The 15,531-nt window shown below is 40.3% G+C and overlaps 1 protein-coding gene across 4 annotated transcripts in view; it reads right to left on the bottom strand.

Moving 5' to 3' along the window:
* Nucleotides 1–1,912: 1,912 nt before the first annotated feature.
* The window catches only part of rims1b (regulating synaptic membrane exocytosis 1b), a 70,936-nt gene continuing 57,317 nt past the window's right edge, over nucleotides 1,913–15,531 (bottom strand). For 2 of the 4 annotated variants that reach the window (XM_051070880.1, XM_051070881.1), the window contains 9 exons: nucleotides 15,182–15,288; nucleotides 14,077–14,192; nucleotides 13,770–13,930; nucleotides 9,095–9,312; nucleotides 6,398–6,542; nucleotides 5,576–5,688; nucleotides 5,200–5,301; nucleotides 4,794–4,933; nucleotides 1,913–4,667 (listed from right to left, as the gene is read on the bottom strand). In XM_051070880.1, coding sequence (XP_050926837.1) covers nucleotides 4,449–4,667; nucleotides 4,794–4,933; nucleotides 5,200–5,301; nucleotides 5,576–5,688; nucleotides 6,398–6,542; nucleotides 9,095–9,312; nucleotides 13,770–13,930; nucleotides 14,077–14,192; nucleotides 15,182–15,288 — 1,321 coding nt within the window. In that variant the 3' untranslated portion in view covers nucleotides 1,913–4,448. Of the gene's footprint in view, nucleotides 4,668–4,793; nucleotides 4,934–5,199; nucleotides 5,302–5,575; nucleotides 5,689–6,397; nucleotides 6,543–9,094; nucleotides 9,313–9,401; nucleotides 9,725–13,354; nucleotides 13,508–13,769; nucleotides 13,931–14,076; nucleotides 14,193–15,181; nucleotides 15,289–15,531 lie in introns of those variants that run through there. The other 2 variants (XM_051070883.1, XM_051070882.1) reach the window with 2 other exon arrangements.

The raw sequence follows: 15,531 nt of genomic DNA, 5'->3' as shown, positions 1-15,531 counted from the left end.
AGAATTAGTGAAGTCAGGCTTTCACTGTCAAAAAGTGTGGAATAAGATACTTTAAAGCTACTGTAGAAGGACAGCAAATAGAGGTCAAAGACAATATAGACATAGAGACGCTGGCGTAAAGCGTGTAGCAATATATTCTTATATAGATTTTAAGTGAGGATTTTTGCATTTTATCAATGTGGGTATTGTATTTCAAACTAACCTTTTTGTTTAAAATGCTGCTAAACTGTACAATAATTGTACATGTAAAAGTGCAACTTTATGCTTGTTCCTGTTGAGGAAGCAGCAGTTACAAGTTCAAAACTGTACAGTTAGCATCTAATCTTATCACATGGTGAAACAAGTTCAGTTGTATGCACCATGTTATGCAGCTTCAGCAAGTTAAAACATCTGAATGAAGAAGTACAGCCTCATGTTGAACACGTCTCAAAGTAAACAGTTGTGTCAGGAGACATAATTTAGCTTATATGTCCTTTTTTTCCCTGAGTTTTTGTTTGTTTATTTTTTTTTTTTTTCCTTTGAGGAGGTCATCTTTGAGGATAATATTAAAAATTAACTTCATAATGTTTGTATTCCACTTCCACTCATGGTCTCTGTTTCCATCAATTTGTGACCTTTGACCTGATTAGATAGATTAATCCATTTCCTGAGAGCAGCATGGAAATTTTATCGTGGCCTCTGACTTGCATGATCTGCGGTTCTCTTTTCCACCACGGTCCACATCCACGCTTTGTGCACAGAGGTCGTGACCCCCTGATGTTGTGACAAGGGGGAACTGGGGGCCCGGCTGGCATGGCAAGGCTGGTGGGAGGGTTCGCCAAGATTGCCTGCAGATGTTGTTTTGGGGGCCCTTTGCTTATTTAACGAGAGGATGTGGAACATAAATCTCCCAAGCCCTCTGCTGCACTGTATCATATGTGAGGTCACACACGAGGCCACGTTGGTTCGACTTCCTCTTTGGTTAGATGCACTGTAGCACCACCAAATACAGAGAGTTATATGTTGTAATGTTCTAGCAGTACATGGCTGCCATGTGCTTTTGTCCAAGCATAGAAATGAAACTGAAGGCAGTACCAGCATTAGAAACACAGCCTCTCTTTTAATTGATAAAAATGATTAAAGGACTGAGAGTAGGAGTGCAAAGCTCTTTAAAGCCTCCTTAACAGTGGTATAATTATCCAGTACAAAGTAAACATGATTTATCACTTTAAATGTGTAAGATCAAATGGACTATCAACATCAGAGTATGTGACTGTATGACATGGGACTTTGGCTAAACATTCATATGTGTAAAATGAGATATTACTTTACACAGTGGCCCAAAATGTGTACATTAAAGGAAGTAAAATGAGTAAATGTCAAAATTGTGACAAAGTGTGTACCCCCATCATCAGGTACACCCCAACACACCCGGGCAATTTAGAGTCACCAGTTAACCTGCATGTCTTTGGACTGTTGGAGGAAGTACCTGGAGAGAACCCACACAGGCACAGGGAGAACATGCAAACTCCACTCAGAAAAGCTGCAGGCAAATGTTATGAATTCTAGTTTTCTGGTAAATATAATTTGGGGTGAGCTCATTCAGTACTATTAAGCACTAATTTATTTCTATGGATTACAATGAGTGATTTACAGTAAAACATTTGTAATGTGCATATGACTTGGATTAAATCTCTCCTCAGAATTGAACATGATGTTTGCTCTGCTGAGAAAAACAAGAAAAGGAGGAGGACATTTGTGGGACTAAAGAAAATATTAGCTTTCCCACAAACATGTCAAGAGATCCCATTTTGAAATAAGGTTTTCACTGTGACCTTTTGACATCACATCATTATTGCAGGCTGAAAGCACAAAAAAAAAAAAAAAACAATACTTGAGGGAGACAGTGAAGTGAAGGTGAGACGAGAAGCAGTTTTCTTCCACACATTCTTTTTATTTGTAAATAATAAAAATGAACTTTTTTTAAATATAAAACATACACATCATTTGAGCCACATCTGTTATACAAACAAGAAATGTTGCAGTGAATGCTTTACTTTTTTCTAATTTTCTTTTTGTTTCAGTGGAACACAGAAGTTGTAAACAATCAGCATTTTTTTTCCTGTTAATACTGACCAAAAAAAAAAAAAAAAAGAAAGAAAGAAAGAAAAACCAGCTTCACCGGACAATGAAAAGAAAACTCTTCTGAAGTGGGACTGAAAATGGCTGGGGGTTCAAACATTGGGTTTGAAGCACAAAGAAGTGTTGAGGCAACAACTTTTAGAGCAGTGTACACCTGTATTTTTTGCGGCTGTGCATTTAAGCTCAGCCATTTGTGACCCAAGTCCATCGCCTTGTGTTGTCCCACCGCATGGTCCCTAATGACGTATTAATTGCTCCTCATTATATGACTTGACCCTTCACATTATTACTCAACCCAATGAAAACCCAGTGAATGGCTGTTGAGTATTTACAGTGTATAACTCTCTGTGCATCTGCATTTATTCTTTATATAATTTAACAGGTCATGTGTTAGCATATCTGAAATCATTATGTTGAAACATAATTCATATTTCCATATAAGCGGATCTGATTTGTACATATTTATTCATCTCAGCCCCTTAGAGGTATACTATGATGTGAAATAACAGTAGAAGGGGCTGTGAGGTCTGCTCAGTACTACTGTACAGTACAGTACATCTTCCAGAGAGTCGAGGAAAGACATCAACGTAATCATGGGATTCAGTTTGAGAGACATTCAGCACCGGACTGAGGGACGTGGAATAGACTGCAGTTGAGTTCAAATGTCTTTGCGTAATGGGAATGGCTTCAGTTTCTTGGTTTTATCTCTTTAATATTCAAGTACGAGCAAACTGTACAACTGCATGCAACATACAAGCGGCCCTACAGTATGTGGAACTAACACACGTATCTAGTTCTGTATCTTTTTTTTTCTGTATCTGTTTTGTTTTACAAAAATGTGCATGCAGCTTGGAACAGGTTCCAAAGTCATGCTGGCCCTGCCTCTTTCCTGGTGGGAGGAGTCTGCGGGCTGAACGGAGGATGAGCAGTGGCATTGGTGTCCCGACAGATCAGTCTGATTGGTTACTTTGACATTCACAGAGACGCACAAGGGAAACTGTGAGCGATTCTTGTCTTCTGTTTGTTTGTGTGTTTCCTAATATCTAGACAAAGAAATGAACTGAACCAGTGACGGGAAACGTTACTTTTTTTCTTTTTTTAACTACATGTTTTTTTCAAAAAGTTAGACTTTTTGTTGTAAAAAAATCAAGCTCTTGTGCTTGTGTTTAAATTTCAAAAGAATGTAAACTAAGGGTCAGATAAAAACCTTAAACGTGCTGGGGTGAAGGAATGCACTCCCCCAAAAAATGTGAAAAATTAGACGGTCCTATCTTGCTCTTACGTAGGTGAACAAAGATTTATCTTTTAATTTTTTTTTTTTACAGTGATGTTGTACCCTTGTGATATTTCAAAGTGACAGAAATTTTATATATTGGTCAACCTCCTGAGAGGCCTAATATACATCTATACAAAGACGACTGGCCTGGACATTTGCCAGTGGTGGAACAAGGAAAACAACTCTGCACACTAATTGCACTGTCAAGTGTAAAAATCTAAGCTGTGTCATCATCACCAGCAACCACCCTGCATAACACTTGCAGACATTTAATAGTTTTTATATCTTTTTTATCTCTTGTGTTTTGTTTTTTCTCTCCATGCACACACCAGACTGACAACATTATCATGAGCATTTTACGCACTGTAAAAACATTTTGTGCCAGTAGTAACAAAGGGAAAGAAATAAACGACAAAGCAAACACACTAAAACAGTGTGGCTTCAGAGCAGCCATGGTAAACATATTGAAAAGGATCTTCCGACAGAGAGTGGGACCAGTGATGTGGCTCCAAGGTCTAGGCACCAGAAGAAGGCCCTGTGCTTCCAGACTGAATACCCACTTGGGAGCACCCTGCCTGGGGGGGAGGGGGGCAGGCGTGCCGGCAGTCTGTTGGGATTCTGGAGGAGGCCACTGCAGAGAGGACTGCGCCACCTGCAGGTGTGGAGGGAATTACCTCTGTCTCGAGTCCATACATTCCGATGCTTACATACATTTCTTTGCTATTGTTGATTCAGTTAAAAACCACCCTGCTTAATTTTAATTCTCTCAAGAGCTACTGCTTGTTGTCTGTCGATAGCCCTGCTTCTTCAGCATACACAGAGAAAAACTATAACATTTTTCATTGAATGGATATGAAACACTGAAATGTGGCGCTCCCTACAACAGACAAAATTAACCGCGACAGGAGTGATTGTCAGATCTCAACAAAGCTTTCTTGTTGTGACTGTTTCTGATTGTTGCTCTACATTTCCACTAAATATTTTTTTCTCTCTCTCTACTTTAAGTGTCATGAGTTTGTTACTCGCCGAGCATTGCAGAGCTCTTGTTCCACTAGGATCGGACCCCCGGGGGTCCGGAGGAGCTGTCAAGTGATGACTGGGAAGCTCGCCGCGTCAGAGAGGCAAGTGTCGGATCCACCAAGGAGGATGGTGGGAACAACTTGTACCAACCAATGACTGTGCTTGATAAGTCCAGTTCCTCCAACAGGATTTGTGCAACTCCCATGAAGCTTTTATGGTCCATACGGCCGTAGTCTCCCCATACAATCACCTGAAGGAAAACCATTTTCTGTCAAATTACACAGCTCTAGTCCCTCAGCTCTAGACATATTTTATCGGTATGGGATCTGGAAAAAAACATTTAACTTTCTGATGAAGGAACATATCTCATGCTTACCTGTAAGACTTTACCCTGTGGGCTTTCCTCAAATAGCAGTGCTTGCTGGTACAATGGATCAAGTGTTTTCCGTGCAATCTTGGTTTTCTTTTTGGCTACGTACGCTCCATTATTCAGCAGATAGACCTTGACATATGGAGCTGAAGGCAGAGACAAAACAATAAAAAAGCCATTAGTTGGGAACACAGTGCCTCGCCAATATAATCTAGATCAGATCTCACAGCTGGTTATATCTTTATGGGAAGAGAAAACACAGAGTAAGCTTCAGCTGAGTGTATGTACCAGATTGCAATGCATATAATAATGTAAAAGAACTGATGTCTTGAGAGGGAGGGAGGGATTAGTTATTAGTTAGTGATTAGATTAGTTAGTTATTCAGTATCTAAATGTGGGTCAGGTCTCTTACCAGGGAGAGATTTGGATCCTGGCTTTTGTACGAGTCCTCGAGCTCTGATGACTTCCACCTCCAGCTGACCCTTTTTCTCCATCATACCAATCTGGATGTCACCTGGGAAACACATGAAGATAAGAAAATAATGTGATGCAATATCATTACACAATATACTATATGATATGATGACTACTACTAACTACCTAATAACAATCATACCCTGGACACACACACTTGAAATAATTGAGAAAATGTGTATTTATTTATGCAAATAAATAAATAAAAAGTAAATTGAAATTATAATATATGAGGCAGAGAAAAAAAAAACAGAAAAAACAAGATCAACGTTACAAAAAAGAACAAAACAGTATCACCAGAATCAGTATCTTACCTATGGCAGGAGTAGCCAGTGTTTGCCTGCCCACTAACTGAGCTGGTCCCAAACCATCCAGGAAGTCACTGAACTGACTGCTAGCACCCACATTTACTCCAGAGAAGATCAAACTAACACAGAAAAACAGAAATATAGTTTTAAATATGATGAAATAACCAATATCACCAAAATTAACATAAAGGACAGATTCTTATATATGTGGTTCATCGCCCCTACATTGCTCTTGGTAGTGTCTGTACACAGTCAGCATAGTTTGAGCTCATTTGCTGCCTTCAGGGGAACCTATTTGCTGCCAGTCATTATTTACAGTATGAAAAACATCTGGAAAACTGCCCAAGTGAGATAATCTGTCTCAGAAACCAGACCTTAACAGGATTCAGACAGCGTTTGTGTTTTATCACCTCACTGTGTTGAAGTTCTCTTTTTTACAGTGTGCTCATTATATTATACTCTGTTTACTGTCAGTCATCTGACATATATAGGCAGTAGTGGAAGTCTCTGCCTGGATATGCTGAACATGTCAGCATACAAACTCAACTATCACATCCACAGTATTAAGGATGTCATAGTTGGGTGGGACAGCAGTTAATTTCAAGCTACAGTAGCTTTAGCAGTGTAAAATTTGCAGTTTGAAATCAATGAAAAACAAATACATTAAAAGGGCAGCCTGAAAACAGGTGGAAGTGTAAAGTAGACACAGACAAAAACTTATTTGGCATTCTCCTTTAGAAGAGAAAAAAAAGATCATGGAGGGAGATGCAGAGAATTTATGATGGTTAATGGAAAATGGTCACAACAGAGGAAGTGTGATTTACTGACTTTCCCTCAGAGTTGTAGCTGTTCATGCTGCCATTGTTGGACTCTCTGCTGGGCTGACGGCTCATGTTCCTGGTCAGCTCCACTGCCATTCCAGTCTCTGTGCTCCTCTGGATGGGTGCACCCTTCTCCTTCTTACTTTTCCCCTCTAAATGAAATAGGAGAGATGTGAAAAAATACAATGATGCAGTCAGAGATGCTATTGTGGTTATTTTTCTAATTTCCTTACCCAGTAAAAATGATCCCACAGACAAAAAAAACAGAGTAATCTACTGTTGTCCTCTGAGATAGAGGTGAGGCTCAACACTTTTTAAAAATAATGTGCAAAAGACAAAATTATGATTCAAGTCTATGTCTTAAGAGATCAGCTGATCACTCTCTTTGTAACACAAACTTTCTGTAAATAAATTAATGTGTAGCCTCCAAACTCTGATGACATCACTATGACATCATTAGGTTTTTTTTTTTCAGACATAAGAAAGTTCTTCCAGAGCTACAAAAGGCATTTAACAGACACAAGTTCTCCTCATGGTGAGCAAATTTAAATAAATCATTTGTAAAATTGGTAGAGTGCCCCTTCACTGCTGGCCTAAAAATACTGCATTTAGAAAATGTATCAGGATTAAGAAAGATTTCCTTGTTGTGGTTTACAGACAGAAAAACATTGTGCTTCCAGAGAGTATTTATCAATGGCTATACATCACTAAATTCACTGGTGATTAAAGGAAGTAAAAATTACAACATAACCCAGAGATCCAGTTAAAGACTGTGATCTTTCTCTCTCTCTCTCTGAGGCACGGCCAAAGTTGCACCCATGTCCTGCTGAATCCAGTAATCAGTAGTAAACAGGAAATTGTTGTGTAGAAAAACAACCCAAAGAACACTGTGTGGCATCTCGGATCACAGTGCGTCCACCTCCTGACTCATAATATTGACTTATACGGTGCAAAGGGAAAAATGTAACTGCATTTCTGAGCCTTCCATAAGCCTTAGTATATGCTGAATCTTTCCATCCAGCAGGTGAGGTGGTCAACACCACATACATGGTCTGTGCAGTATATGACCTAACATATAACTATAACCTTGTATCTAAAACCCTAATGTGTAAAAACTCAAACATAAGTCTCCCTTACCTGTGTTTGCTCTCATCCATCATGAACAGGAAAGACTTCTCAAATTAAGGGTGATCTCTCTACAATCTCTATTTCCTCTCTCTCCTCTCTACATCACGGAGAGAGGGTAAGAGACCCCCTCAGGCCAAATGTTCTGTAATAGCTTTTTATGTCTGCTACAAAGAAGTTTGGCTTTCATCATGAGTTCATGACCAGTTGTGTGACTGGGAGCTGAGCTGCGAGGGGCTCTCAGCTGGCCACCATGTTCTGAAAGTCTCTGAAACATGTTATTTGACTGTGTTTACAATGAGCACAGGGCAGCAGAGGTTTGTCTTTTACAGAAAAAAGTTGCAAGCACCTGCAATTTGCGGTGCTTCTGTACAGTCTGCTCCTCGGTACAAATCCTCTGGATATCAACAATTGTCACAACACAAACACACAGTCTCATAATTAACTGTAATCCAGGCAAACTGAGAGTACTGTGAGTGAACCAGTCAAGTGAACAAATTTGGCTATATGAGGAAATATGATCCAGGTCTAAAATTCAAATCTGACAAAAGATCAACACACTAATAGTTCCTAATAATTTCACAGAGATATTGATCAGGCTTTGCCATCCAAACATCAGAGAATAGGAAAGATACAATTCATACACAAGCACTGTCATTACTCAGGCGTGTGTTATCTGCCTAACTGACAATCAGCCCTCTGCCAGACTCATTCGTACTCAGCTGGACAACATGCTGTGATACACCACTAAAGGACAAAAAGCCTACCTATTTTGTTCATCCTTTGTCAAATTTCTATCTGATATTGGTAATGATTTTATTTTCTGTTTGAAAGTTTGGATGTGCCCTGGTTGCCAAGTTGAAAATAACCAAATATAACTATTTCATTACGCTAACATAAAAGGATTATGCATTTATTCATTCATGTGAATATGGTGAATTTGTCCATTAAATGACAAGAGTAGTAATTGTAAGGTTGAAACAAGTTCAAGAGCTTTATTTAAAGTAAGTCTTAATTTTAGGATTAGGTTCTGGGGAGGTTAAGGGAGCTATTTGATAAGGTTTTTCTGCCACTTGCTGGGAGCGGGTGGTGGTGACGGTAGCTTGCCAAGAAAATGAGCCATTGTTGCGTTTATAATACAAGAGGTTAGAAACACTCTCTGTTAACTTCTTCAGGGCAGACTGGACACTACAGTGAGACACTACCAGAAAGTGATGAGACAGGCCAGCCAGGCTGGGGCTAGCTAGTTAGCATGCTAACTTCAGTAGTAAGCAAAACATTACCATTGCTTTCGACAGCTGGAGACAGCTCTTGGCTTGATGCTAAATTTGTGTATGAAGCCACTGGATAGCTCTATCCCATGGTTTAGTGGCATGTTGTTTCTGTCTACATCTGTCAGCCATCAGCAACCACTGAGGCAGAGTGTGACAGGCTGGGACACAGGACAAATCACACAAATATATCCCCAAATATGTAAAAGTGTTTGTTGTGCATCAAAGTTTTATTAGAACTTTAGACACATAACCGGTGGGATATATAGTCACCTAGTGAACATTTTAGGGTTGCCATGGCAACTCACCGGGGCCGCTGATCTGTGAAGTACTGCGGCTGCGACGGTTGCCAACGATGGCCACCACCCGCGCGCTGAGGCTGGAGCGTCTTTTCTTGCTGCCGCCACCCACCGTGCCCAGCGCTGTGTCTGATTGGCTGCCATCGGTGCGCTCCTGGGTGTAGATCTCTCCACTCACACTGGAGCTCTTCAGCATGCTGCGGCCCATCGACGACCGCATCTGCCGACTAGGAGGAGAGAGGCCACTGAGTGACACTGTGATCTGCTGTGATGAGGAGATGTTATTAAGCTGTCTGTGACTTCCTCTATACTGTACCTTCATTTTAGTAGAACAAGAAAACAGCAAGGTTGATTAAGGTGGAAGATGATGATTGGAACATTTCAAACTGACTGTAATTGAATGTTGTTTAATCATACAGCATGTGAATGGTATAACAGATGAGTAAATATCTAGGGTCCCAAAGAAGGGAAGTGTTTATGACATTATCCTACTGAATAACTGAAACTAAAACACTGTAAACATAGTATACAACTAAAACCAACAAAAGTGTTTTGATGCTTAGTTTAACATAATTTAAAAGAGATTCAGATCTCATGATCTGAAGAAAGAAATTACATGTTCTAGCCCAAAGCTGATAATTATATTATGTATGAAAGTTCATTCTTCTCAAACGAGACACTACGCGTGAGCAGAGGCTGCCCAGTGCTCGATGCTGCCTCCTAGGGGCTTGCAGGAGCTGTCGCATGTCCATTCCCTCAGAGGGGGTCATGGTGCTGCAGGAGAGCCCAGCTACACTGCTCCTATCACCCATACTGTCCACTCCCTCCGGGCCCCTGACAACTACAGTCCAGTGGTACAGGGGAGCCAGGGAATGACTAGGAAGGGGAAGTGTGGTTTGAGGCCTTTCCACTGCCCCCTGCAGGATTGTTAGGGAGGGGGAGGTTGGTAGGGAAGGATCCAGGTCTGCAGGATGGGGAGGGTCCAGGCAGCCACAGCACAGGATGCATGCAAGAAGGGATCTGAGACATGCAGTGGGGGTTGCAGAAACACACACAGACACACATACAGAAAACAAGGCCCAAATATAACAGAAATGGAGAACACAATTGTACAAATTGTACACTGATGTGCTGGCTGAAAATCTTGTGATGTGAGTTTTTTTTTTTTCCTTTCAGTTTTGGACACACTCTTCATGTGGTTTTATTCTGCAAGATCAACTTTTTGGACTGCAATTTTTTCAAACAATAAGCAATACTAAATATATGTAAACAAAAGGTATGGCAACAAATATGAATTCTCTCTGCAAAAAAAGCAAATGATTGACATGTTTGGTATGTTCCAATTAATTATGTGAAATTGATGAAACACATCAAGCAGGCAGGAAAGGTTGAAGAACAAAGGTAATAAAAGATGTCAGGAGGGTACAACCTCACACCACCTCTGTCTCTGCTCCTCTGTATGTACTCTGTCACTTCCACAACCAATCATCAAACTGGCCCTGAAGCAGATGTGAGAATATCCACTGAATACAGATATTAATATCCCACTCTGAGCTAAAACTGACCTGAGGCAAGCTGCCCTTGTATATCGCTGGTTTATTAATTCATACCCCTGTCTCCCTAAAAACTGACCCTGTATTATAGACAAGCTACATGACAGACCTTCTAAAACAGACTGAGCAGTTTTTATAAATGGACACTGAATCCATTGTCTGCTTTTGGAATTCAAACCTGTACTTTCTGCTGTTTGCCTGATTGTAGCCTCATCAGAAAACAGACACATACAACCCTCAGAGCTGATCTGATGCCAGTATCTGCACAGCCATACTTATGTCTCCCTTCATTCCCCTGCATCTGTCTGTACATAAATACTTAATCCATTAATATAAACACATTAAGATTTGCCTTTATATGAACAAAGTTGGAGATGGCCTTGCTCTTTTAAATTTGTAAAAATTGGTGTAATTCTCCTTTTACTTTACATTAATATTTGTGTGTATGGATTAGGGATAGACCGATTATCAGCCGGGCCGACACCATCTGATTGGTTACACGCAGAGCCACAGCACGGGTAACAGCCAATCAGCAGTGAAAGCTGTGCATGCACAGTGCTCACACACACGGCGGAGAGGAGAAAAAGGTTTGCTGGGTGGAGAAGCTCCGAGCTAAGAGATGCTGCTGACCCTGAGAACTCCCTGCACTTTTTGTTTTTGTTTGAACTTAAAACAAAGATAAGAGAAAGATAAAACAACATTTCAGTTGTATTGAAATTTTGGAAAACGTTATTTACTGTAGAAAACTTCTTTATTGGAGCTTTTTATTTGTTTAAGTTTTCATGTAACTTTATAAGACATGCTGCTGAGCCTGGGAGCTCCCTGCACTTTTTGTTAGAATTTTAAAACAAAGATGTTTATTGTCTAAGATAAAAAAAAACCTTTAACATGTTGCAAATCTGAAAAGCTGTTTGATAAACATATGACTTAAAGGCATTTAAACGAAGCTAAGTGTTGGAGTTTGTATTATTCAAAATTTTGAATGAATAAAACAAAGCTCCAAATATCGGTTATCAGCCTCCTTGACTACTAATAATCAGTATCGGTATCAGCCCTGAAAAAAACATTTCTGTCTGTCTCTAGTATGGATGCAAACGGGCATTAGAAGTCTGAGGTATGCGCATGCATCTAGGTCTGTACCGCTTCGTGTGCACACAGTTGTCCCTGTCATTGTTTGATGTAAGGGTAATGTTAAAGCATGTGACGATGTTTTAGTTAATAATGTGCCTACAACTTTTTGGCAATTTGTGGCTAAGTGGGAGCAAATCTTTGCAGCTAGGTTCCAACTCTCATTTGAAAGTTACTGATCAATCACAAACCACAGTTCACAGAGAAATCACAAATAGTTGTTATGTTGGATGTCCACATACTTTTGTCCATATGGTACTTAGTTTGTTTGTAATCGACATAGGGTCAATAAACAAAACAATTTCAGCTTTTTAAACAGCCCCCCACCCATCTCCCTCTCCCTCCCTCTCTCTCACCTCTGACTCTCGAAAGTGTGTAAAAGGCTGTGGGGCTGTGCTTTTATAATGCTCCATTTGGATTGATCTGTGGCAAGGCCATAAAGAGCAAAGCCTTCTCTCTCCTCCTCCCAGACCTCAATACATTAGCTGGCTAATAAGCTGCACTACATCACCACCTGGCCCACCAAGGACCACTGAGATAGGGTTGTGTGTTCCTGTCAGCACACTGCTACTGGTCAGCCAGGGACGTGCCTAAGCTTTCTGTGTGTTTGTGTGCATGAAGAGAACATGGGAATTTTCTTGTTATTTCTAATTTTTTAAATCTTAGCTCCTTTTTTTATTAGTTGAGCTTCATAGTTTTTTTGGGCGAATGTTAATTTAATTCAAAATTATAGTTTTTCAAATTTTACATCTAATGCAGAGCTGAGATCACTTCAGATTTGTATGCTACATGGAAACAAAAAGACTAAGCTGAAAACACTTAATGTGGATTTCATTTTAATAAAACAATTGTACTTTAGCTTCAGTTTAATTTAGTCTTGCTAACTTTTATAACACCCAATTTTCTTTAGTGGTTTTATAGGGATTTAGTGTTGCATGGATGTAGCAGAGGGTGAGATGGAGTATGGCTAAAGCTCCAAAAACTCTACATCCTACATTTACCAGTATCCCAGACCTATAGCCACTGTTTGTAACATATGCTTTATGCTAAAATTTGCAGTATGTGAGCACAAGTTCAGATAACCCTGATAATATCATCAGGGTCATTTCATCATACTTAATAAAAGCTCCTCAAGAGCCACAGAAAATATTATACAGCTATTTTCACAGGCTAAGGAGGACTCCTTGCAACAAGTATCATTTATCATTTTGGACTCAGTCACCCAGAGTCCCAAATAAAATCAAATGAATCATTGAATCAGATGCTCTCATATGAAATAAGCTGGAACACCACTCTTTGCCAGAAGATTTAACCTTACACCCATGTCAGAGAGCGTCCATCCTGTTATAATGTCCTTGAGAGACACTGGACACCCCTGCATGTTAAAGGGACTCTGTAGTCTGTAGCAAAAAAGAAAATAAGTCTGTCTATAACTGCTTCCATTAAAAGTTTCCATTATGTGCTGTTGTCTTACATTAATGGGGATCTAGGGATTTTGTCTTTGGGAACCAAATCTGGTTGTACAGTGAGAAGATGGACTGTCTGCCATCATCAGTAAATTCACCATTTGGGATCTACTGATCTTTACCTGGACTCTCTTGTGTCTCCTGCTACAGTGTGTCTCCTGCGCTTCAACTCTTCAGAGAAACGTCTCTTTCCTGCTGCCCTCCTCCTCTCCTCCTCCCCGTTCACCCCCCATGAGATCCTCCTGTCCTTCTTCTCCTCCTCTAATGACTTGGATCTGAGTTCAGTTTGTTTGGATGTCCACCATTGATTTTATGTATCCATGTGATATTGTGGGTGTGTGTACAGCGGTGACAAGGAATGCAGAAGGACAGAAACATGCAGGCATGCACAGATAAGACAGAAAGACACACAATGATTAGCATGCATAAAACAAACATATAATTTCAATTAACCAAACATATAGACTCATTTCAACTCCCACAGCACTGCTAAAATCTAACCTGAACATATAGTATGATTAGTCAATGAGGACTGACCTGAGTCGTCCCCCAGGTCGTTCTGATTGGATAGACATGTAGCTGGTGCTGCTGAGGCGGGAGGCACTGCTGGCTCGGGAGAGGGCTGACACGTCGCTCATATCACTGTCTGATGATCTGGCCGACATGTTGTCACTACTACGCCTCAGTTCTGCGTACATCTATGGACAGAGATGAAAAGGTGGAGGATGGGTGAGAAGTGATGACGATAGAAAAATTGACTGAAATTGAATTAAATTATATATATATAATTTATCAAGTGCAGAAGGAGGAGGTAGGGATCCCAAGGAAGGACATGGATGCTGACCTCCCGTTTGGTCTTGAGGTCCGTCTCAGGGTCGTGGGAGGCTGAAGGCCGATAGGAATGTACTTTCATCTGCAGCTGGGCTCTGGGCAGTCGGGCTCGCTCCTCTACTGCAAGAGCTGAGACGAAAAAGAAAAAGACAGAAGAGTAAGATAAAAAAGAAAGTGAGAGAGAGAGGGAAAGGCAGAACAAAAAAACAGAGAGCCAGGGAAAAATAAATCAGAAACACTGGTGTAATCCCAGTAACCAACTGCAGGGGATATCTTTAGGATGCAGGATCAGGTTTCTGACACTAGATGGAGCATGATGTGTACTGATAGCACATCAGCTGCTCACATAATAGATGCTTGGAGGGTCTGTGACAGAAACTTGAAAAATGTTATTTGCTTCTAGGTTGGATTTAAGAAAATGGAGAAAAGTCAAATGGGGATGTTATATTGTTATGACAGGAAAGCTACTTAGGCTAAAGACTGTGACTGTCTATACATTGAAGCATCTTATCTAGCAAAACCCATCCATCTGGTGGCTAATACATCTATGACAAGCAAGAAAAGAAGAAACACTGTTCCTAGTCTTGGGAAATAGACAGATCATTAGGGTTAATAATTACACATTTGTGCTACCGTACCTCTATGGTGCTCTCTAAACAGTATCCCCTTTTCAACTGTCACACCACAAGAGAGCAAAGTTGATAAAAATGTTGGTACACACTTGTATGTCACTGCATAGGCTACACTCACCATCTGACTGGTGGAGCTTCGCTGAGCTATTGTCAATCAAAGCCTACAGCAAAAAACAACTCCTTTCCCGTGGGTTTTTGGCAACAGAAATTTCTACTTTAAAATAAATGTTTGATTCATAGCTGATAATCTGTTATTTTTAAATGATAATGAAAAATAAATTAACATTCTTACATTCCAGTCAAAAAGTCATAGGTATAGAAGTAAAAGGTAGTGGTACAAGGTACAAATTGATTTCTGTCTTTGCTAAGTCATTCCATGCTGTATTTTCTATTGCTAGGTAGAAATGTATATAAAGGCAAAGAAGAGCTTTTGGAGCTTTTTGTCTGGTTAAAATACACGACTTAATTGCCCCCAGCACAACATACCTTGCTCTATGCTGCTGCTCTTTGCAGGGAGCTGTGGCAGCTGCCTGCCCCTGCGACCTGATGAGGGAGTCCCCGTTGGAGGAGAGGGGCTGCCATGAGGGTGTGCTCTGACAGTCAGGAACATAAAGACACAAAGAGAGAGGAAAGGCCTTATAACAACATACTGTTATACTGCATTTAACTGAAGTGAAGCTAAAAACATATCATAGAAACAACAAACTGAAAGTCATTATTAAAGGTCAAAGGTCAAGTTGGGAGAAAAAACGAATCAAGAGTCATCAGGTGCAGATGAAGTAAAGAAGGTGGCACTGAATGTGTTTATACTGTATGCATGTTGTCACAGTATTTAT

The sequence above is a fragment of the Lates calcarifer genome, linkage group LG5 (genome assembly GCF_001640805.2).
Source record: "Lates calcarifer isolate ASB-BC8 linkage group LG5, TLL_Latcal_v3, whole genome shotgun sequence".
NCBI lineage: Eukaryota > Metazoa > Chordata > Actinopteri > Centropomidae > Lates > Lates calcarifer.
The sequence above is the reverse complement of the archived record's forward strand: the minus strand, read 5'-3'. Positions and strand labels throughout refer to the sequence as shown.